Source organism: Chiloscyllium punctatum, chromosome 1 (genome assembly GCF_047496795.1).
Source record: "Chiloscyllium punctatum isolate Juve2018m chromosome 1, sChiPun1.3, whole genome shotgun sequence".
Lineage (NCBI taxonomy): Eukaryota > Metazoa > Chordata > Chondrichthyes > Orectolobiformes > Hemiscylliidae > Chiloscyllium > Chiloscyllium punctatum.
Genome location: NC_092739.1, coordinates 159,357,883 through 159,382,946, shown reverse-complemented (window position 1 = coordinate 159,382,946; position 25,064 = coordinate 159,357,883). Strand labels below are relative to the sequence as shown.

The 25,064-nt window shown below is 42.4% G+C and overlaps 1 protein-coding gene across 3 annotated transcripts in view; it reads right to left on the bottom strand.

Annotated features, from left to right (window-relative positions):
- The window catches only part of aup1 (AUP1 lipid droplet regulating VLDL assembly factor), a 54,953-nt gene that overhangs the window by 10,153 nt on the left and 19,736 nt on the right, over nucleotides 1-25,064 (bottom strand). For 2 of the 3 annotated variants that reach the window (XM_072577572.1, XM_072577589.1), the window contains exons 5-9: nucleotides 23,722-23,794; nucleotides 14,570-14,643; nucleotides 11,371-11,437; nucleotides 7,623-7,728; nucleotides 6,398-6,556 (exon numbers count right to left, since the gene is read on the bottom strand). In XM_072577572.1, the coding sequence (XP_072433673.1) occupies nucleotides 6,398-6,556; nucleotides 7,623-7,728; nucleotides 11,371-11,437; nucleotides 14,570-14,643; nucleotides 23,722-23,794 (479 nt within the window). The remainder of the gene's footprint in view (nucleotides 1-6,397; nucleotides 6,557-7,622; nucleotides 7,729-11,370; nucleotides 11,438-14,569; nucleotides 14,644-23,721; nucleotides 23,795-25,064) is intronic. The other variant, XM_072577581.1, reaches the window with a different exon arrangement.

Genomic DNA, 25,064 nt, shown 5'->3' with positions numbered 1-25,064 from the left:
AAAGTCCCACACAAGAGGTTAGTGAGTAAAATTAGGGCGCACGGGATTGGGGGCAAAGTACTAGATTGGATAGAGAATTGGTTGGCTAACAGGAAACAAAGGGTAGTGATTAACGGCTCCATTTCGAAATGGCAGGCAGTGACCAGTGGGGTACCGCAGGGATCCGTGCTGGGACCGCAGCTTTTTACAATATATGTAAATGATATAGAAGATGGTATCAGCAATAACATTAGCAAATTTGCTGATGACACAAAGCTAGGTGGTAGGGTGAAATGTGATGAGGATGTTAGGGGATTACAGGGTGACCTGGACAAGTTAGGTGAGTGGGCAGATGCATGGCAGATGCAGTTTAATGTGGATAAATGTCTGGTTATCCACTTTGGTGGCAAGAACAGGAAGGCAGATTACTACCTCAATGGTATCAAATTAGGTAAAGGGGCTGTTCAGAGAGATCTGGGTGTTCTTGTCCACCAGTCAATGAAGGCAAGCATGCAGGTACAGCAGGTCGTGAAGAAGGCTAATAGCATGCTGGCCTTCATAACAAGAGGGATTGAGTATAGAAGCAAAGAGGTGCTTCTGCAGCTGTACAGGGCCCTGGTGAGACCACACCTGGAGTACTGTGTACAGTTCTGGTCTCCAAATTTGAGGAAAGACATTCTGGCTATTGAGGGAGTGCAGCGTAGGTTCACGAGGTCAATTCCTGGAATGGCAGGATTGCCTTACACGGAAAGACTGAAGCGACTGGGCTTGTATACCCTTGAGTTTAGAAGACTGAGAGGGGATCTGATTGAAACGTATAGGCTTATGAAAGGACTGGACACTCTGGCAGGAGGGAACATATTTCCGTTGATGGGGGAGTGCCGAACCAGAGGACACAACTTAAAAATACGGGGTAGACCATTTAGGACAGAGATGAGGAGAAACTACTTCACACAGAGAGTGGTGGCTGTGTGGAATGCTCTGCCCCAGAGGGCAGTGGAGGCCCAGTCTCTGGATTCTTTTAAGAAAGAATTGGATAGAGCTCTTAAAGATAGTGGAGTCAAGGGGTATGGAGATAAGGCTGGAACAGGATACTAATTAGGAATGATCAGCCATGATCATATTGAATGGCGGTGCAGGCTCGAAGGGCAGAATGGCCTACTCCTGCATCTATTGTCTATTGTCTATTGTCTATTGTTAATCTATCCAGACGCCTTCAAATATTTGTGCATGAAAGAAAAAAACAAGTCAATGCTTATGGACTGACTTTCATCAATGTTGTAGCCTGAGAGGTATCCCTGAGTAGCAATGTAATGAGTGAAGGACCTACACTGTTGAAGCAACACAGGCAGCCTCTTCTTTCCACTGATTTTCAAACCACATACGTAAATGTCACACTGCCCTCCAATGGCAGAAAATGGGCAGTGAACATTACCAACAAATGCTGGTCTTCCCAATGACATACATTCTGCAAAAAAATTCTCAAAGTATTTTACAACTAAAGAAGCACTGTTGCAATGAAGGAAATGTTGCAGTCAATCTGTGCATGGCAAAGCATTACAAAGAACAAGGTCCAAAAATAGACCATCTTTGGCTTTTTTGCGATGTTGATAAGAGGCATAAATATTGACAAGAACCCTGGTAGAACTCCCCCACTCTTTGAGATTGTAGCACATAATCTTAAACCTTACTTCAGTGAGCAGGCAGGACTGTCATGTCTCACTTGAAAGATTGCACTGCCTGAAGTAGTACTCTGGGCATAAGAGCCTGGATTATTTGTCCAGTGTCTGGATTGTAGATGTGAACCTAACATCCAATGATGTTCACCACACCAGTGTTCCCTCTAATTTTCCTTCAGGGTATGCAGGACTCCAAGGCTTCTGGAAGTAGAAGTCAATGTCGCAATCAGTGGACTGACAACTTTCGCTGTGTACAATACCTAGACCTCACAGCTCAGAGGTCCTGATTCACGCCTTTTAGATGATGAACAGATTTTGGGGATATAGGAGGCAAGTTATTTGCGAATGTATTCCTGGCCTCTGACCTTCTCTTGTCGCACTGAGTTATGTGACTATGATGAGGTGGTGCTGGTGTTGGACTAGGGTGGAGTTATAGTTATAGTTATAGTCCAAGTTATAGTCCAACAGGTTTAGTTTAAAGTACAAGCTTTTGGAACCCTGCTCATTCGTCAGGTAGCTATTGGGGCAGGATGATCAGACAGAATTTATAGTAAATGTTCAAAATTCTGAGCTTTGCATATTAATCAATTAAAACCTGCATCCTCATTCTAAGTGATTAAAATCTCAACAGTGATCCAGGCTTGTTCAATACTTCACATCAGTTGTATTACAGCTTGATCTTTTACTATAAATTCTTGGTACTATGATCCTGCTTCACTAGCTTCCTGACAAAGGAGCAGCACTCAGAAAGCTTGTACTTTCAAATAAATCTGTTGGACGATAACCTAGCATTGTGCAATTTTTAACTTCATTTGACTAGTTCAGCTCAGTTCCTGGTCAATGGTATTGGGGAATTCAGTGATCATAACAATATTGAATGTCATGGGCGGTGATTATTTGTCTCTTTGTCAGAGATGGTCATTACCTGGCATGTGTATGATGCAAATGTTACTTACCTCTTATCAACTCAAGCTTGGATATTGTCCAGATTTTGTTATATTTGAACACAGGAACAGGAGCAGGTCATTTGGCTTTTCGAGACTGATTCACCATTCAATATCATCATGGGTGATCATCCAACTCAGTACTCTATTCTTGGTTTCTCCTATATCCTTTGATCCCTTTCATCCTAAGAACAATATCTACATCTTTCTTGAAAGTCTTCAGTGTTTTGGCTTCAATAGTTTTCTGTAGCAGAGAACTGCACAAGCCTCACCACTTGCTGCATAATGAAATTTCTCCTCATCTCTGGCCTAAAACGCCTATCCTCTGATCCTTAGACTGCGATGCCTGATTCTGGAAACCTCGGTCATCAAGAACACCATTCCTGCATCTCCTCGGGCAAACCCTGTTGGAACTGGAAAGGTTTCTATGGGACCCTCACTTCATTAACCCTAGTGGATATAGTGCTGACCGATCCAGTTTCCTGGTACATCAGTCCTGCAATACCAGGGATCATGGTCGACATGGACTCGAGGGGAGAGTATTTGAGGAGTCACAAATGGTGGTGCAGCAAACATTCCCACTTTGCTGCTCACAATATGGTCTCCTCTACGTTAGGGGGATGAAGTGTCGACTGGACAACTGCAGAATACCAGTGTGCTGTCCACAAAACTGACCGAGCTTTCAGTTGCCAGCCATTTCAGTACAGCATTATGTTCCCTTGCTGACATCTCTGTCTTGAGCTTGCGACAGTGCTCCAGAGAAGCTCAGTGCAAGCTGGAAGAATAACACTTCATTTTCCACTTGGGAACCCTGCAGCATTCTGGACTCAATACTGAAGTCAATAATTTTAGGGCCTGAGCACCTTCTCCCACATCCTTACCCCAACTGTCACACTCCAGGCCTTGTCAGTGCATGGGCTTCTCCAACAAATAACCCACTGTCAGCTTAATGGCCTCCATCAGCAGCTATTCATTCTCCCAGGCTCACCTTTACCCATTCCTTTGTCTGCTCAACTGTTGTCTTGCTCTCTCTGGGCTCCATCTCCACTTACCATTTACTCCTCCTCCCTCCCCCACCATCTTCAACACATACCAACATTTCCCTAGCTACAATCAGTTCAGGAAAAGGGTCACTGGACCTGAAAAGTTAACTCTACTTTCTCTCCACTGATGCTGCCAAACCTGAGATTTCTGTTTTTGCTTCTAACAAAAGTAAAACTGGGCATCAGTGAATAGGTTACTACTGAGCAGATGTTGCATGATGGCATTGATAATGACGCATTCTATCACTTTACTGGTGATCAAGAGTTTACTGATGGCCTGGACTGGACCTCATTGTTGTGCACAAGACTTACCTGGACAATTTTCTACATTGTCGGGTAGATGCCAGTTTTGTAGCCATACTAGTATAAATTGGCATCTATGAAGCTGGGAACCTCTGAAGAAGGCCAAAATTGATCATGCATTTGGCACTTCTGGCTAAAGTTAATTGAAAATGCTTTGATTTACCTTTTGCATTGATGTGCTAGGCTCTTTCATCACGGAGGATGGAGATGTGTGTGGGGCTTCCTCCACCAGTGAATGTTTTCATTTTCTAACACCATTCGCAACTGGATACGGCAGGATAACAGAGCTCGGATCTGATCTGTTGGTTATTGGATTGCTTAGCTCTGTCTATCACTTGCTGCTTATGCTGTTTGACACACATGTAGTCCTGTTTGGTAGTTTCACCACGATGACATCTCATTTTCAGGTATGCCTGGAGCTGCTCCTGGCACGCTTTCCTGCACTCTCCAGTGAACCAGGGGCAAACCTCTGGATTGATGCTAGTGATCGAGTGGGGAATATGCCTGGACATGAGATTGCAGATTGTTTTGGTCTACAATTCCACTGCTGTTGATGCCCCACATTGTTTCATGGGATGTCCATTCTGGAGTTGCGAGGTCTGTTCAAAACACGGTGGTAGTGCCTACAACATGGAGGTTATTCTCAAAGGGAATGCAGGACTTCATCTCAAGGACTGTGCACTGGTCAGTCATTACTGGTACTGCATCTACAGCTGGCAGATTGGGGAGAATGAGGTCAAGTATGTTTTTCCCTCTTGCCTACTTGCTTACTTGCGGAATGTTTCAGAGAACACCTCTGGGACACCCGGACCAACCAACCCGTAGCCCAACACTTCAACTCCCCCTCCCACTCCACCAAGGACATGCAGGTCCTTGGACTCCTCCATCGCCAGACCATGGCAACACGACTGTTGGAGGAAGCGCGCCTCATCTTCCGCCTGGGAACCCTCCAACCACAAGGGATGAACTCAGATTTCTCCAGTTTCCTCATTTCCCCTCCCCCCACCTTGTCTCAGTCAAATCCCTCGAACTCAGCACCGCCTTCCTAACCTGCAATCTTCTTCCTGACCTCTCCGTCCCCACCCCACTCTGGCCTATCACCCTCACCTTGACCTCCTTCCACCTATTGCATTCCCAACGCCTCTCCCCCAAGTCCGTCCTCCCTACCTTTTATCTTAGCCTGCTGGACACACTTTCCTCATTCCTGAAGAAGGGCTGATGCCCGAAACGTCGATTCTCCTGCTCCTTGGATGCTGCCTGACCTGCTGCTCTTTTCCAGCAACACATTTTCAGCTCTGATCTCCAGCATCTGCAGTCCTCACTTTCTCCTCCTATGTTTTTCCCTCTTTTTGATTCTCTCACCATCGACAACAGATCCAGTATAGCAGCTGTGCCCTTTAGGACTTAACCGGTTCATTCAGTCATGCTACTGGTTTTGACTGTTTGAAACTATTGAAATCCCCCACCCAGGGTGCATTGTGTATCCTTGCTGCCATCAGTGCTTTCTCCAAGTGTTGTTCAACAACAGGAGGATGGTAGGTGGCAATCAGGTGATTTGCTTTGAGACTCAGTGTCCAGAGTAAACGTTAAGGACTCCTAGGGCAACTCCCTCCCAGCTGCATAGCACTATGCTGCCACCTCTGCTGGGTCATTCCTGCTGGTGTGACTATATATTCAGGGATTAGATTAGATTAGATTAGATTACAGTGTGGAAACAGGCCCTTCGGCCCAACAAGTCCACACCGACCCACAACCCACCCATACCCCTACATTTACCCCTTACCTAACACTACAGGCAATTTAGCATGGCCAATTCACCTGACCTGCACATCTTTGGACTGATTGTATTGATGGTGCATGAACATAATGTATAATGTATGAGTCCATGAATAAGACTGTGTCAGGCTGTTAGGAGAAAGTGAGGACTGCAGATGCTGAAGATCATAGCTTAAAAACGTGTTGCTGGAAAAGCGCAGCAGGTCAGGCAGCATCAAAGGAGTAGGAGAATCGACATTTCGGGCATTCCTGAAAAAGGGCTTATGCCCGAAACGTTGATTCTCTTGCTCCTTTGATGCTGCCTGACCTGCTGTGCTTTTCCAGCAACACATTTTTAAGCTATGTCAGGCTGTTACTTGGCGAGTCTGTGAGACAACTCTCTCAATTTTAGATCTAGTCACCAGCTATTAGTAAGGAAGAGCCTGCAAGGTCAATAGGGCTATTAGTGTTAGTGCTCAGTTCTGGTGCCTAGGTAAATGCCAGGTGATCCATCTGGTATCAGACTACTAGCTTTGGTATCTGGATTATTCACACAGTTACATAAGCACCATCTCTCCTTTACTGCATCCTCCCTTCTCACGTGGGAGAATGATGGGAAATTTCAATATGGAAATGAGAAAAAAAATGGAAGAGAAAATGGGACAAGGGAAAGAAAAATAAACTGATGTCCTACCTAAATCCATTTTAATGACACTGAGTGGGATGTGAGGCAGCACTTCTTTGACTTGCTTGGCCATTCCCGTGATCCGAACATCCTCTGCAGACAAACTGCTAAGGCTGAGCCCTGGGAGGAAGTTCCGAGCTCGTGCTCCACTTGGGTGACTGTTGGCTGCTGAAATAAAATGATCAGATGTCTTAACTTAAGTCTCTCCTCCAGTTGTACCCAAACTCTCACACACTTCACTATGCTCGGCACTAGCTCTACAACTAATGCCTGTCACAGGCAGTCTGCTGGTCATAATGTGGCCTACCAAGTAGTTCTGAATATACGTGATGTGGAGGTGCCTGTGGACTCACATGGACAAGGTCCGAAGTCACAGGATGCCAGTTTATAGCCCAACGGATTTATTTGCTCCTTCAACGGTGAATTCACCAGTGCTCCGAAAGCTTGCAATTTCCAATAAACCTGTTTGACTATAACTTGGTGTCATGTGACTTCTGACTTAAATATGCGAAGTAGAAGAGAAGCTTCAGCAAGGAGATGCTTTTCTGACAAGAGACTATTTTCCTCTTGATGCTGACACATACACTATGAAGCTTAAAAGGTGCTGAGGGAAGAGATTCTGAGCTGGACAGTAGGTCAAGCTGTAGACAAGGCTCTCTGTCTTTTCTGTATAGCTGCCAGGCCAGTGAATGAGGCAGTCAAAATGGCTGATCATGGTATCAGGACCCAGTCATTTCAGAGGTCATTTTTATTAATTACTCATTCACTCTTCTGAAATTGGTGTTTTCAGTTGTGTTCCTGAAATTTGCTCATTGGTCTCCCAGGTGAGAGAAAAATTGGAATGTGGCCCCACTCACAGAACTATTATATCAAAATCACAAAAATACAGCATTTGCATCAAGTTAGCTACTTTAAAGTTCATAAGGGGGAAAAGTCAATATAGAGTCAGATCACAGATCAGCCACAATTGCAGTAAATGTGGAATAGTTTCAAGAGTTAAAATAGCTTTCCTTGGTCCTAAGTCTCTACGCCCGCTGATTAACTTGCCACTCTGCCTTTTACAAAGATTATTTTAATGCTACAGCTTCATCTCTCAGGTATTGAACAACTGATTTTGCGAACTTATCATAACCTAAGTTGTGTTTTTTTTTGTGTACAAGGAATTCTCCTGCAGTATGAAAACAGCCACACATTATGTGCAAATTAATTCAAGCAGCAAGAACACAACCCTGACCTGAGCTGGCCGCTTGTGGTGCCGTGTGTTTCATTCTTTTGAGGTATTCCACTTTATCAGACTTGGTATGCTGAGTCGACACAACACCAAGCTCTGTAGCTAAATGCTAAGAAAAAATTACAATTAGATTTAGCAGCATATAGATGGTGACGAGCTGAATGTTGTTTATAGAACCCGCATTAATTATATTGAATCAACTCTTTCCAGGAAACAAAACTGTAGAGCAATGAAGCTTGAATGATAACCAACACAGAACAAAACCAGTCAACCTATAATGCTGGTACTGAGCTCTCCAGTCTCTTGCTTGTTCCCCACAACTCTAATTTATTTCTCTTCAAGCATTTACCCAATTCTCTATCAAAATTGAATCTGCTTCAGCCATCTTTCAGGTAGTGTGCTCCAGCAAGCAATTTGCTGCATTAATGCTCTTAGCTCCTTATGGTGCTTCAGGTTCTTTTGCCAATCACCTTCAGCAAAGAGTAAACAGAAGGTTAGAGTTGGAGGAACTAAGAAAGCTAGAGTGAAGGAGATTACAGAGATAGAAAACAAAACAAGGACTCTGGAGGATTTATAAGAAAAATAATCTTGTACATTAGCCACCTGTAGGGGTGTATCTGGGCGAATGAAGGTCAGCAAGACACGTACAGCTAGCTATCAGAGGTATCAGCATTAAGTTAATGAAACGGCAAAAGCCTCAGTTTTAACTTCAGTCTGAGAGGAATGAGCTAACCTCATATCGTGGCAATATTTGGGGTCAACACTTGGCTGTGGCAAGAAGAAAAAAAGAAAAATAACTCAAGTTCTGGCTTCCAATCAGCAGCCCCAGCTGTGTGATGTTCAGCAATATAAGGATTGGACTGGTGTGCGATGTCATAGCGATGTAGAGTACCCTTCAGCCCAAGTACATAATCTTCACGTGAATAAAGGCATGTTAGTCTTCACCTCAGCTGCTTCAATGAATCTCTGCTTCAGTCAGAGCAGAGATTCATTAAAGTACTCTTTTTTTAAATCAATATGAAATACTTTTATTTCTAATATAGAATATGAAGTATTACAAAGTAATCTTAACAGTGAAGGTGATCATTCCATTCAAATTAGGATACTGGAACTCCCTTTCTAACAGCACTGCAAGTGTCCCTATTCCTCAGTGACTGCAACAGTTCAAGAAGGTGACTCATCACCATCTACTCCAGGGTAACAAGAGATGGACAAAAACTAGACACACCCACATACAATGAATGAACTTGGAAAAAATAATCAAATTTGTGGTGTTTCAAATTTGTAGCTCAGGTTGAGGTTCTGGAAGTAGGTTTGCTTGCTGAGCTGGAAGGTTTGTTTTCAGGCATTTCATCACCATACTAAGTAACATCTTCAATGAGCCTCCGAATGAAGCATTGGTGATGTATCCCACTCTCACTCGTATCCATACATACGAATAAGGAAGGACACCACTTCGATTGGGACAACACATCCATTCTAGAACAAGTCAAACAGAGACACACACAAGAATTCCGAGAAGCATAGCACTCCAACCAGAACTCTATTAACAAACACATTGACTTCAATCCCATTTACCTCCCCCGAGAAAAAGAACAGGAAATGACGTCACCATAGGAAATGACCTCACTAACCCTAGGAAATCAAACATACAAATAGAAAGTTGGCTACACTACCAGTGCTTCCTTCAGAGGCTCACTGAAGATATTATCTAGTATGGTGACGAAACATCTGAAAACGAACCTTCCAGCTTAGCGAGCAAACCTACATCCAGAGCAATGTCTTTTTCCACTATTTCCAATACCTCTAGGTCTTTTATATACAATGGAAATGAGAACTATGCAGTCACTAAGGTTCTGCACAAATTTACATTGTATCTTCCTGTATTAATTCTCTCTCCAGCAATGAACCCAATACCTTGTTTGCTTAAGAAACAGAGAAAATAGCAGCAGTAAGTCATTCAGTCCACTGAGCCTACTCCACCATTCCTCATGATCATGGCTCACTCTCTCAACATCATACTCCTGTTCTCTCTGCATATCCCTTGACACCATAAGCCTTTATAAATCTATTATTTTCTTAAATCCATTGTGTACCAGCTTCCACAATCCTCTATAGTATTCAACAGGTTGTGTATGAAGAAATTTCTCCTCATTTTTTTCCAAAAAGGCTCATCTTGTAACTTGAGAACACAAACCCTTGTTCTCGAAATCCCTCCTGGCCGGGAAAACATTACCTCAGCATGCAGTCTATCCCGCCCTGTTTTAGTTTTACCTGTTCTAACAAGATCCCCTCTGTCTTCTAAACACCAGTGAACAAGGGCCTACACGATCCAATCTCTTCTCATATACAGACTTGTCATCCCAAGAATCAGGCTTGTGAATCTTTGCTGCACTCCCTCTGTGTCAAGAATACCTTTTCTCCGGTAAGGTGACTAGAACTGCACACAGTAAGTACGGTCTCACCAAGGCCCTGCACAGTTGCATTAAGACTTCCTTGTTTCTGTTTGGACTGATTATTATAAATCACTACCTCCAGTGAGCAGATAAAAATAGAACACCTAATTATGCTAAAAGTCAGACTTGACTTAATTGGCAATAGAAAACAGAAAATAAATAAAACAAAGCAAAACAAAACTCAAAGGAACTTCAGAAAGCTTCAAAGCACAGCACTATGAATAAACCTGGATAAATATCACCCATAACACACAAGGACCAAATACTTTACTTCAGAAGCAATCTTCCCAACATCCACAAACTGAGCTGCATCAAGACATTATTTCAACGAGCTATATCACACTGCAGCACCCAAGGACTACAAAAAGCAGAAGAAAAATATCTATACAATGATTTTAAGAAAAGGGGTACCCAATAAACACAATCCGCCGATTCATCATAAACAAACCCCATCAAGCAGACACAATGCAACCAAAAGCTATAGCCACATTAGGCATATCAGAAATGACTTCCAGACTACTCAGACCCCATGGCATCATGGTACCCCACAAACCTACCAACGCACTTAAACAGCGACTAATGAACCTAAAGGATCCAACAGATACCACCAGCAAAACTAACGCCATTTACAAGATACCATGCAAGAACGGTAAAAAGCACTAAATTGGACCAACTAGCATGAAACTTGCCACCAGGATACATGAACATCAACTGGCCACCAAAAGACACTAACCACTATCACTAGTTTCTATACATACAGACAAAGAAGGATAACACACTCATCCTAGGACAAGCAAAACAAAGACATGCACAAGAATTCTTAGAGGCATGGCATTCTAACCAGAACTCCCGAAATAAACACATCGATTTAGACCCTATCTACTTTCCCTTGAAAAAAAGAACAGGAAATGACATCACCCACCATAAGAACCATGACCTATTAATACAGAGGTGGGGCATTCCACCAGCATTTCACTGGAGACTCTCACTGATGATGTTTCCTAGTATAGTGATGAAATGTCTGTAAAGAAACCTTCAAGCTCAGTGAACTAACTTACATACTTCTTATCACCCACAATTTTTGCAAACCTCTGGGTACAGGATTGCACGAATTGCTTTATATGTAGCCTTAAGATGAATGGATAAGGATAGTGTCAGCAGTCTTTCTGAATCATAGAAAGGACAAGGATTGATCCAATACTTTCTAATTTCTAAGTTTACATTGTAGGCACTGCTGAAAACAGAGCCATAGTCTCAAGCAGCTTGTGGAAGATATTGATCACCAATCAACTCACCTCCTGAACTCTGACTGCAAAATCTTCCACTGATTCTTCATCCATTTGTGACATGCTGGGCAGCCACCTACAAACAAACCAAGAAACACACAACCGTTAGGAAGGAAAGGAATGCAGCAACCAATTACAATGAAATTCATACCAAATTTTGCTTTCCAACCCAAAATATTTTGATAGCTGATAATCCTAAAACTGGTTATTATCAAAGCCACTATTAAGACAGCTGTGTAAAGCAAGATTAAACTGATAACTGATTTGCATATTGCCTCAGGGAGGTCCTTCGACAGGGAAGATCACAATTTTGACTGGTAGTGACTTAGCCAATCTTAGTTCAAGTGTGTTTATAATTGGCCTCGGTCTTGGGAAAAGGCAAAAAGTGGCAAGGTTCCAACTTCCAACAGCTCTATATCCAGCTTGGCAGCAAACTCTACACATGGGGCAGTGAGAGCTGAAATGCAATTGAAACCCACTCAACTTCTCATCATTCACTGTCAACAACCAACTTCTTAACATTGAAGTAATAGGAAGACAGGTGAAGTCTATATTGGATTAGTGTGACAGAGTACACATATGGAAATAAGTACAATCAAAAGGCACTTAATGTAGTTGAGTTATTATAATGACGTGGTTATTAAAACATTGCTCTTTATTGCTTAACATGAAGTCACCCAAACTAATCAGATAGTGCAGATCTGGAGTGACATGCATGCTAGAAATGCTAGGAATAGGAGTTCCCTTCTCTGAAGGGTATAGTTGAACAGTTTTCAACAACCTGGCGTAGTCGTGGTCACTAATTAGCAGATTTATTGAATTAAATTCCCCAATTTGTTATTGAGAGATTGACCTCTTGCTTGCCAAGTCCAGGACTATAGCCAATTGCTACGGCATGCTTGAATCATATAAACCTGGACATATGGTAATCAAGAGCAAGAACTGATAACTTTGCATAAAACCTGCAACAGGCTATTAGTGAGCACTGGCTTTTCAGACGCTCAATTGGAGAAAAGATTGAAGGCATTGAGCCTGTTCTGTGGCTTGACGGGGAAAACCAGAATTGGAAGAGATATTTTTAAACTTGCGAGCATTTTTAAATTGGGAAATTGCCAGAACATGAAGAGCGAATACAGAAGAAAGTCGTCAGAAGAAATGCTCACAAACAGCACAGAATGTTTGACTATAGGTGACAGTTGAGGCAGTGTCTACTGCATTTTTTAAAAGGAAAATTAAAGGCATTTGCAAAAAAAAAAGGTAAATATGTTACCACAGGAACAGCACAGAGGATTAGCTTTGCTTTATTCTTACAAGTTGCTAGAACAGACAGTTAAAGATAGCTTCAATTCAAGCTAGCAATTAGTAGACATTAAAAGATTTTAAGAGACTGATGATGTGGTGCCTCAGCATTGTCAGTGTCTTCAGAAAAGGAAGGAGAAATTTAGAAATTTACAGGCACTTGTTTGTCATCTACAGAGAAATACGAAAATCCTTTAAATGTGTATTATTACATACTGAATGTCTATGGCTCTAAACTCATATCTGACTGAAGTAGGGAGAAATAATACAAATTCAGTTATTGATGATGGAAAAAACTTTTTAACAACTTAACTTCTTCCATGGCATTACACAAGTGCTTAATTGAGTCAAAGTTTCACAAACAATGATGAGATGAGTGACAATCTGTCTTTGATGCATAAGGTAGAGGATTGATCAGGACTCCAAAAGACATCCTTGCTCTTTTCCATCTACTTGATGGGGATGATAGAGCATCTAAAGATTATAGCTTTAATAGGCTAGTGTCAGATACAGATCATTCCCTGGTACGGGGCTTGAAGCCACAACACTGTTACCACTGACACTTGATTAATTGGACAATCCATTCTGACTAGACAGTACTGTATACTGCTCTACTTGAGATCCTCAAGAAACAACCACATAATGTGGATAGTGGTGATTGGTTCTTAGCCTAGAGAATATTTGGGAACAAGTTGCGGATTTACAATAACCTGACAGTTTTCACAGTAACTTCCTTGCACATGGCAACACATTACTGAACGGAATTGGAGTGGATGTCCTGATCAGCCGTGATCTCACTAAGTTGGCAAAACACGCCTGAGGAAATGAATGGCCCAAATCTCTTACAATGTACTAAATCAATGGTGCAGTGGGTTCAAGGGACTTAACTACATGTGATTGCAGCATTTAAAATTGCAACATCTGGCTTGCCAGGTCAGCATCATAAACAGCAAATCTACTTCTTCGAGGCCAAAATAAAACAAATAAGATGCAATTAGAACACTTGCACATAGGAGCCAAAGTGAATCCCAAACACCCTCTTCCTATGCAATGATTTCAACATCATTAAGTTTTAGCTACAAATTAGTTAAGTGTAGGAAGATTCTCTGGAAGAGTAAGATTTGCCGACAAGATTAAGCCTGTGAATAATGCAGTGTTGCCACACTTCCGGTTTCACCGACCAGTTACTCAAATGGATATTCCTGACCTCTGCACAAACCTGGAGTATTTAGGAGTACATCCTAAATGTTTGCAATGAAGCTAGGCCAACATTTGTTGGGACGGAGTGTGGAGTTGCAAGTCAAGAGTGTGGTGCTGGAAAAGCACCAGTCAGGCAGCATCCAAGGAGCAGGACGATCGACGTTTTGGGCATAAATCCTTCATCGGGAATGAAGTTGCAAGTATGAGTGAAATATAGCTCTTAAGGCTAAAGGGTTCAAAGGATATGGGGTAAAAGGTACAGAATATAACAACCAGCCATGAATATCTAATGGGGGAGCAGGCCTGAGGGGTCGAATGGCCTACACTTGCTACCATTTTCTATGTAATTATGGCTTGGCTGAATTACAAGGATATACATGGCGGAAGGAGTTGGATGGCTGGAATGGCCTCTTCACACTTAGATTTTTAGGTGATTACATTCAAGTTAGGACACTGGAACAGGCAGCTCTGTTGAAGTTCAAGGGCAGATCCTAAAGCCAAGCAAACAGATGAGGATTCGCAAGCCAACAAGCAGTCTCCCAAGAAACACAACAGTGTTGCGTTCAACATAACCATGGGTCACTGCAATCAGACATGCATTATAGAGGTGGGGGACAGCGATGGGCTTATCATAGAGTCAGCCAAACACGAGCAACTTCACTCAACCTTACCGATTGTACCCCCAGTGAGAGTTAGCGACAGTTACTACCTTACTTGGTATACGGTGAAGGGAATAAAAAACATCCACAGCAGCTCGGTAACCCAAGAGGACTCGACGACATTCTAAGGGAGAAAGGGGGGAAAATAATAGCATAACTTTTACAAGTGAGAATCCTTTTTGCTACCTTAACAAGGCTGGAAAGCATCAACTGAGAACCGGGAGGGTTCAAGATACGAGGGATATAACCATGTACAGTTCCATTTCAAATCCAGGTTGCTCTCATTAACAAGGAGAATGGGAATCAGTCCCTTATTCATGAGATCATGGAGACAGAATTCACATAAATTGCTTATTTCCAGGCTATGCATCTCCAGTTAGTGTTACACTTGTGTGCCCCAATATTCCCCTCTTCAGATGCCAACTCCAATTATGGTAATTGCTTGGAATAATGGGATTTAGAAAATAAATTGGGCACTGGAATTAATCAAAGTCTGATGAGACATCGCAAAGGGAAGAAGGTACTGGCATAGACACAGTGGTGGAATAGTACCATTTGTACTTAATGTTTCTCATTTTCCTCACAAATGAGGAAACCCTTCCTGCCCTTTTCATCATGCAATGAGATCATGGCTAATCTGCGACCTAATTTCATGTACAAACTTTATCCCACATCCCTTAATGTCTGGTTAACAAATATCCATCTGTTTGAGATTAAACAACTGACTGAGCATCAACTGCACACTGTGGACTATCTTGGCCAGCCTTTGCATGTAGATGTGTTGCCTAATTTTATTCCTGAAAGGTCTGCTTCTAATGTTTAAACTGTTCCTCTTAATCTTAGACTGCCCAACCAGCAGAAATAATAATTATTATCTACTCCATCTTTCTCCTTGAAAATTTCTATCCATCACCTAACCTTTTAAATTTAGGGAACACCACCCACATCTGTGCAATCCTTCATTACACTTTAATTATTGGAGGCTGGGGATCACCATGATAAACTTACAATGCATCCTGTCCCCATCCAATATATAGATCCTAAGATGAGGTTTCCAGAACAGCTGTCAGTATCAGTGAGGTCTAAGCAAGGCTTTTCATTAGTATTGCATGACTTCTACCTCCTTGTGTTCTAGATATAAAGTCCAGCATCTCACATGTTCTCAATATATTTTCCACGAATGTTTCTGCCAATTTTGAACCTAAATAAATCATTTCCAGTTACTGCAATGTTACAATCTTCATATCAGGCTTTGGGAAGTTACTTGTACTTTATCCAAGAGGTCATTTTCAGATAGGCATTTGAAAACAAGACTTGTTATTCTATTTTAAGGAAAGGATAGACTTGCAGTTAAGCACATCCTATAACTTTGGGGCGGCACGGTGGCACAGTGGTTAGCACTGCTGCCTCACAGCGCCAGAGACCTGGGTTCAATTCCCGCCTCAGGCGACTGACTGTGTGGAGTTTGCACATTCTCCCCGTGTCTGCGTGGGTTTCCTCCGGGTGCTCCGGTTTCCTCCCACAGTCCAAAGATGTGCAGGTTAGGTGAATTGGCCATGCTAAATTGCCAATAGTGTTAGGTAAGGGGTAAATGTAGGGGTATGGGTGGGTTGCGCTTCGGCGGGGCGGTGTGGACTTGTTGGGCCGAAGGGCCTGTTTCCACACTGTAAGTAATCTAATCTAAAAAAATAACTATCGGCTACAGCTAATCTCAACTGCATTTATATTCTGCTCTCCCATTGATTCATCTCCCTGTGATTTTGTCACAGGGAGTCATTACTCCAGCTAACTGGCACTAGCATACAGGGTATGCGCTTTAAGTCCTATAACCGACAACATTACGACAAAGAGCTGCAAATGTGCGATGAGGCTGGGTAGCTCTTTATTTGGTAGGCAAAGATCAGATGGACAGAATGGCCTGCAAATTTCAGTACTTTTATGTAATCAAGTCCCTGTCAAATTGCCCTTCTAAAAGGCATATGTATATATACAATTGAATAGTACCTACTTCACAAGCAAATATTTTACCCTACTTTACAAAACCATATTCTTTCAACAGGAACTGAGAGAAACATAATAGGAATATTCTTATTGTTGTCTTTTAGTCGAGTGTGACTGATAAAATACACATTTTTTTCAAAAGCTTTACGTCTTGGAGTTCTCTCATGTACTCATCAAGATAATTCACAAGAAATACCAAAGTAAACGGAAAATAACATTTATACTGTAGAAGAGGAGAGTGCTGATTGGTTGGCAAATGAACTCTGATGGTAGATGCATTACCACAATGCACCAGTTAATGATGGTTGACAGTTAACAGTAAACCTTGGCTTCAGTTTTAAATGAGACAGATTGACTGGATGGTCAAGATACTGCCCTGAGGAATAAAACTGAGATTGACTGTAACTTATTTTGTTGTATTAAAACAGGACTAATATGTGCATATTTTCTTACTTGGCTGCTGGATAGACACAAATACTGCTTGGGTTCCTACTGTACAGTAGCTGCATGAAGCAGTTCAATCATTTGAGGCACCTCAACTTCTCAGGGTAATTGGAGGTAGACTAGATACTTTTCAGGACCAAAAGTTAAGACCTTAGGTTTGTTCACTATTTTGTACAACATGCAGATCGAAATGTAATACAAATATAGCAATCTGCACATTGTGGCTGTTTCAGCACAACTAAATAGTTGATGAGCATTCTCTGGCTCATTTTACAGGGCAATACCTTGACCAGAGTCAAACTGCCTTGTTCAAAATTTAAACAATGTATGACAGATAACTGTCAGCCATGATTAAATGGTGCATTCTCCACATAAACGATTCTACCAGAGGCCACATGCCACAACCAATGCTCTCGTGTTCAGTCTCTTCACATTGGTATTTCTTGCAAATTGCCCTGATAACTGCAAGGTAAACAACTTGGATAAAGTGCATACTCTTTTAGCAATACTTAAAAATATTGTTATGCAATTCCATCCATGCTTTAAACAGATAAGACTTTTTAAAAATGGTGCTCAGCTGGGATCCAGAGATCCATTTATCTCAGAATACAGCTGTCTTTTCCCACTTTATTTGCTCTTCCATTTGTTGGGAGGTGACAGCAAGGAGCAGAGGGCTGCTGGGAAGGTGGGTGAAGCCATTTTATTTGGGTAGCGGCTGAACCAGAGCGACTACACGGATAGTTTCTCCCACCCGCCCTCCTCCTCTTCTATCCAAAGAAAAGGGACTCCGTGGTGAATTGATCACGTATGGATTTTCTATTTTTTTTAAGGTAAAAATCATACAACACCAAGTTATAGTCCAACAGGTTTAATTGGAAGCACACTAGCTTTCGGAGCGTCGCTCGTTCATCAGGTGGTAGTGGAGGACTCAATTTATAGCAAAAATTTACAGTGTGATGTAACTGAAATTATACATTGAAAAATTGATTGTTTGTTGAGCCTTTCATCTGTTAGAATACCATGACAGTTTCACTTCTTCCATGTGTAAGTCACAAAAACTTTTTGTTTTAAATGTTGCATTCTCAGGTTAGCTGTTAACAATGGTGATAGCTGGACAATATGTTGAAGGTGTTAGCCCCCTGTGTTCTTGGTTTATGCCATGATGTTTAGATTGATTCTAATCTAAAAAGTGAGATAACAGACAATCAGCAGACAGGAGTGTTCCCTCCCAGTTGGGGAACACTTCAGTGGTCCAGGACATTCGACCTTGGACTTTTGGGTGACCATCCTCCAAGGCAGACTTCAGGACAGGCAGCAGCGAAAAGTGGCCTAGCAGAGGCTGATAGCTAAGTTCGGTACCCAGAGGAAGGGCCTCAACCGGGACCTTGGGTTCATGTCACATTACAGGTGACCACCATTGCACTATACACACACACAGATACTCCTACACACACACACACACACACACAAGCACTTCTATATACACGGACACACATATACACAGATGCGCACAGACACCCACACACACCCTTACAGACACACACACTCCCACACTCACACGTGCACCCCCTCACAGACTTAAGACACTCTGCACTCACTACACACACACACACACACACACAACCCTACACTTTCTCACACTCACAACCCCTAACCCAGACAAAGACCCTCATACACATATTTTGTGGGGTGAATTTGTACTTTGCTCAAAAACTGCATGAAGTCATGTAAAACTCCATTATCTCACTTTTTAGATTAGAATCAATCTAAACATCATGGCATAGACAGAGAACACAGGGGGCTAACATCTTCAACATATTCTCTAGCTATCACCATTATTAACAGCTAATCTGAGAATGCAACTTTAAAAAAAAAGGTTTTGTGATTTACACATGGAAGAAGTGAAACTGTCATGGTATTCTAACAGATGAAAGGCTTAACAGACAATCAATTCTTCAATGTATAATTTCAGTTACATCACACTAAATTTTTGCTATAAATTCTGTGTGTTAGGATTGAGCCCTTCACTAACACCTGATGAAGGAGCGATGCTCCAAAAGCTAGTGTACTTTCAATTAAACCTGTTGGACTATAACCTGGTGTTGTGCGAATTTTAACTTTGTACACCCCAGTCCAACACCGGCATCTCCAAATCATGACCGCTTTTTAAAAAAATTGTTTTATTGAGTGATTTGGTAAAAACTTTCCTTTCTCATTTACCTAAGCAAAGGCAAAAGTTAAGTTTAAGGTTAAAAATGGCAGGAGATCTCACTTGTGTAATGCTCCTCTTGCTCAACGTGGGAGCTTAGGGACACAGCTGATGCCCCTGGCTCCTACACGTGCAGGAAGTGTTTCCAGTTGCAGCTCTTGTTAGACCACATGATGGCTCTGGAGCTGCGGATGGACTCACTTTGGGGCATCCGCGATGCTGAGGGGGTTGTGGATAGCACATTTAGCGAATTGATCACACTGCAGATTAGGATTGCTGAGGGAGAAAGGGAATGGGTGACCAAATAGCAGAAAGAGCTGGAAGGCAGTGTAGGTGTCCCCTGCGGCCATCTCCCTCCAAAACAGGAATACCATTGTGGATACTGTTGGGGGAGCTGGCTCACCAGGAGAAGGCAGCAGTAGCCAGGTTCATGGCACTGTGGTTGGCTCTGCTGTTCAGAAGGGTGGGAAAAAGAATGGAAGGGCTATAGTCATAAAGGATTTAAGTGTAAAGGGGAGTAGATAGGCAGTTCTGTGGTTGAAAAGGAGGCTCCCGAATAGTATGTTGCCTCCCAGGTGCATGGGTCAGGGATGTCTCTGATCGGCTGCAGAACATTCTGAAGGGGGAGGGTGAACAGCCAGTTGTCGTGGTTCATATAGGCACAAACGATATAGGTAAAAAAAACAGGATGAGGTCCTACAAGCAGAATTTAGGGAGTTGGGAGCCAAGTTAAAAAGTAGGACCTCCGAGATAGTAATCTCAGGATTGGTACCAGTGCCACGTGCTAGTCAGAGTAGGAATGATAGAATAAGCAGGATAAATGCGTGGCAGGAGGGAGGGGTTCAGATTTTTGGGACACTGGGACTGGTTCTGGGGGAGGTGGGACTATTACAAATTGGACGGTCTCCACCTGGGTCAGACTGGAACCAATGTCCTTGGGGGTGCTTTTGCTAATAATGTTGGGGAGGGTTTAAACTAATGTGGCAGGGGGTTGGGTACCAAATGAGGTGAGAGGACAGTAAGGAGGCAGTAACTAAAGCCTGTAAGGAACTGGATAATGAAGTCAGCGTGACCAAAGGGAAGAGGAGGCAGGGAGCAGATGATGAATGCAAAGAGACTGGATGAACTTAGGGCTTGGATTAGTACCTGGGAGCATGATGTTATTGCTGTTACTGAGATATGGTTGAGGGAAGGACATGATCGGCAGCAACAATACTAAGATATCTATGCTTGAGGTGAGATAGAAGTGGTGGAAGAGTTGCATTACTGGTCAAAGAAAATATCCCGCTGTCCTGAAGGAGGGCACAATGGAGGTCTCGAGCAGTGAGGTAATATGTGCAGAGCTCAGAATTAGGAAGGGTGCGGTAGCAATGCTGGGACTGTACTACAGGCCTCCCAACAGTGAACGCGAGATAGAAGTGCAAATATGAAAATAGATCATGGAAAAATTAAGGAGCAACAGGATGATGGTGATAGGAGATTTTAATTTTCCCAACATTGACTGGGATTCATTTTGTGTGAGAGGTCTAGATGGAGCAGAATTTGGGCGATAAATTTTCTTTTCTTTTCCTTTTCATGAATGGGCAGGGAGCAAAGGGTTACAGATCTTTAGAAAACAGGTGGCAGGTTTGGATAGAGGATCTGGATCAGCGCAGGCTTGGAGGGCCAAAGGGCCTCTTCCTGTGCTGTAATTTTCTTTGTTTACTGGTTGATTACAGCAAATAGAAGTTGAATAGTCTGTCCCTTTCATCACCCTCCCTTAGCTACTTCTCTTTTCTCCCAGTGTAGTTTCAAGGCAGCATGATGCTTGTGGTTAAGTGAGACAACAGTTACTCAAACTAGCAGAAAACGGTTTGTTGAGAACATCTAAATCCAACGGGAACAAAAAACAGGCTGCCACTACCTGGTTGCCAAAAAAGGTGATAAGAGTATTGGGGAAACAATAGTTAAAAAGGTTTGCTGAAACAATGATGTTCCGTAAATTTTAAAACGTGTGACTGTCAGCACAAACTAAAGGCTGCTGCTGTGGCTTGGGGCGCTTCCTCTGTTCAATGGAGTATTGTTAACTGCACTGCTTATCTGTTTATGACTCGCGAAAAGTATGGGTTGAGAGATATGAGGGCTATAAACTGTACTTCTTTTATGCTATACACACAGGTCTGGTGAGAATCCACCAAGTGAGAGCTTGACTGTTACTTTGGTGTTGACTCCAAACCTCTCACAGGCTATGCTAAAATAAAGAGGTTAATGAAACTTTTGTGGGGTCTCGGAACTTTTTCAGTCAACATTTTAGTGTCGTGACTCGGATCCAAACATAGGGAATGTTTCTCTGGGCTGAATAAGTGACCAAGAGTTTGAATTGAGCATAGAGTGGTAGGGCAGCCCGAGGTAATTTACGTCAGACCACTCCTTGTACTTGGACAATCGATCTGTCTCTTGCCCAGTAAGACTGGTACCTTGAAGGGATTGAACGAACCACCCAGACCAGGATTATAAGGAAACAAAGTTTTTTTTAACGAGGTTGATATAAGTTGCTGCAGGGTGACACTGGCTATTCTGCATTGTTCCTGAGATAAAGAGTTGAGAATGGGGACCGCGGGTCAGGGAAGTGGTCGCTGCTACCTGATAGATTTGGTTCAGAGAGCTGCCTCCTTCAGTTATAGCCGGTTGAAATGATGAGATAATAGAAAAACGAGGGCAGGCTCGGTAAATTTCTCACTCCGTAGTATTGACATGGCCAGGTGAAATTTGTTTATAGTACAGCAAGCAAGTATAATGGGACAATCCCTCGATGTAACTGGAAAGGTGATACTCCTTCAGTGTGTGCGTGAAAGAATACCTGATCAGAAAAACGATTTACTGAAACTAAGTGTTGCACTTAAACGATTAGGTGACAAAATTTGGTCCCAGGGATGTGGCCTCTTGTGAACTGCAAACTGTGGGAAGAAGTGGAAATCATTAATTAAAGATTGGAAGGATACAGCTGATAGTAAGTGGAAAGATACCTCATTGGTCAGTTGGAGGAACAATGCATGTCATATAGAGATATGTACAAAGGATGGAACTCACAAAAGCTGGGAGATGTTAAAAGCTGAGTGTCAATGGGTAGACGGAAGGTGAAAAAGGGAACAGTAGAAACTGTGTAAAGACACCAAGGCTGAGAAAGATAGACAGGAAAGGTTAAAGGAACTGCGCTGTAAAAAGAATTTAAGTTCTACTTGGGATCCCGAGCCTATGTCTGGCATACCAATCCTGTTTGGTGAAGGGGATGATACCGATAGAGATGAGGAATGGGGATGTTATCCTACATTACCAGTACCTCCCATAGACCTGCCTGTGGCACTGTCCTCACTGTCGTTTCAGCCTCCCGAGGGATCCAGTGCTGCTGAACAGGTAAAAATAAATCTCAGAAAACAGGTACCATCCAACCTTTGTACCAGGGTTCGTGGACTCCAACTGGTCCCCAACTGCAGTGTCCAATACGGCAGTTACCAAATCCCTGAGCCACTGATGACAATCAGGGACCAACAATTGAAGTTTATGTTCCTTGGAAGCCCCAAGAAATGACAATGATAATGATAACGATAATGAATCAAGCTCCAGATCATTAGGGAAAACCAGCCCAATACGCCCAGTATGTCCAAAGGACTATTCAGATGTTTTATGCCATTCCCAAGATCTGTTTGCGCTGTGCTGTCTGATTTTAATCGCCTTGAGGAACAAATGGGTGACTGTGATCGAAGGGGACCAGTTTGAAGTTATAAGGACTTAGAGGAGAGATTTCCCAATACTGACACCTAAACAAACCATTCAATTCAATCATTAGAACGAGCCTTACAACAACCTGTAAACATGAGTAACGTACTGGAGTACAGACCCAAACCTGGGGAGTCACACATTTTAAAATTTATGGTATATTGTTGTTTCAGCAAAACTTTTAACTATAGCTTCCCCAGTACTCTATCAAAGGAAGCAACTGATGTTCAGAACTATGAACTCCACCCCTGAAACAGAATGATTTACGTTGGGCTGCTTTCATGGGCATCAACACTTCAGTGCCTGCAATAAGTCCACATAGGAGTGCGAGCAGCCACTTAGACTATGAATCCATTCTCACCGGCAAGCACATATGATAACTTCGTAATCATCAGCTGGTTGAATACAAATCCAAAAGAGGCTGAAGGATACTGTAATGACTATCCCCAGCTGAGGTAGCAAGCACAGAATGGTCTTTCAAGTGAGGGATTTGAGCCTTTCACAGTATCTGCCTAAAATGGCATGATCCAATAAGGCAAGGAAAATTTGAGACAGGAAACAAATGCTGACTTTGCCAGCAACACTCATCCTATTCACAAGAGGTAATGCATACAAACTATCTCTGCCAGATGTATGTCTATACGACTCTACATCTTCTATTCTGTACAGACCATGAGGTGAGGACAGGCGAAGAGTGATTATGGACAATGACAAGAGATCCTACAGGGGATCAGTGAGGGCCCAGCATGAAAAGAAAGCTTTGCATTAACTTGATAGACAAGTGCAACTTACCACAGATACGAAGGGTCTCTTTACAGTTAACACCAGGGGTTGAACAGTACTATCTATAGTAAAAGGCCAGGAGCTAAAACAAAAATGAAAAAAATAGACAAATCATTTATACAGACACTTTTAATGTATAATATAGACTGATAAAAAATAAATGCTTGTTTAATAGAATTTCTTCGCTATTTCTGTCCAATCTAACTAGATGGGAAATGGGCCCCAACGTCATCTGTGGCTCAGTGTACAGCCCACAAGTTCAAGTCTCACTCGAGCAACCAGAGTACACAATCTAGGCTGATGCTTCAATGGCGGTACGGGGGAGTGCTGCATTGTCAGAGATACCACCTTTCAGATGGGATAGTAAACTGACATTCCCTCTAAATGCCTATATGTGTAAAGGATCCACTACAGTATTTAAACATTAACAGGTACACTCTTGCCAGTGTCCTGTTTAACCCAGATCCCAACATGTAAAACAGATAATTTGGTCGTTCCTACAGTTTCCTGATCCCTGTGGAGACCAATAACTCAAAATGAATTCTGAACTTCCAATTAACACCTGAAAGAATGACACATCAAGATTTCCCATTTTAAAATGTTTACTGAAGCAAATGTCAATAGCTACAATGACCCAAATGCCATCTTTGTAGGAAATGTATACGTTGAAACACAAAACTTCTAATCCAAGATCAAGTGAAACTTTTTTTAGCATATTTGTCCGTTCTTCCCAGAATCAATTTAAAGGAATTCTAAGCACCCAATTGTTTATTCTCAGACTTTCATTTCAATTTTTAATCCAAGCTTGAGTTTCCATTCTTCGATCTTTTGAACTCCAGAGGCTCCCACTCTCCCAAATTTAGGGAGACTCCAAAGCTCTAGCCTGTGATATTTTGGGAAAGTTTGCAATCTGACTTTTAGAGTAGCTTCCTGTGCATCTTTCCCCATTACAATTTGGGCTTTATATCTAGGTGAAATACTCATGAACCAAAGAGCTAAGCAGCCAAACTCTCTTACAAGGCAGCTTGAAACTGTTTACAACCTGACATGGTCAACACCTTTTAAAAGTTTCACAGTCCCTCAGTATCCAATGTTACCACAGAGGCTGCCGTCATTGTTTCCAAGCAAAGGTTCCTTGCACCTTCTTTCTATTAAATGATCCTAAACCTACCTTTGATCACTTGTAACACAGGGCGTCTCAAAGGGTTGCAAACTTAGAGAGGCAACAACTGCTGCATTTCTTTTTTTTTAATTCACTCGTGTGATGTGAGCATTGCTGACAGGGCCAGCACTTACTGCCTACCCCTAGTTGCCCTGGAGAAAGCAGTGATGGGCTGTCTTCTTGAACCACT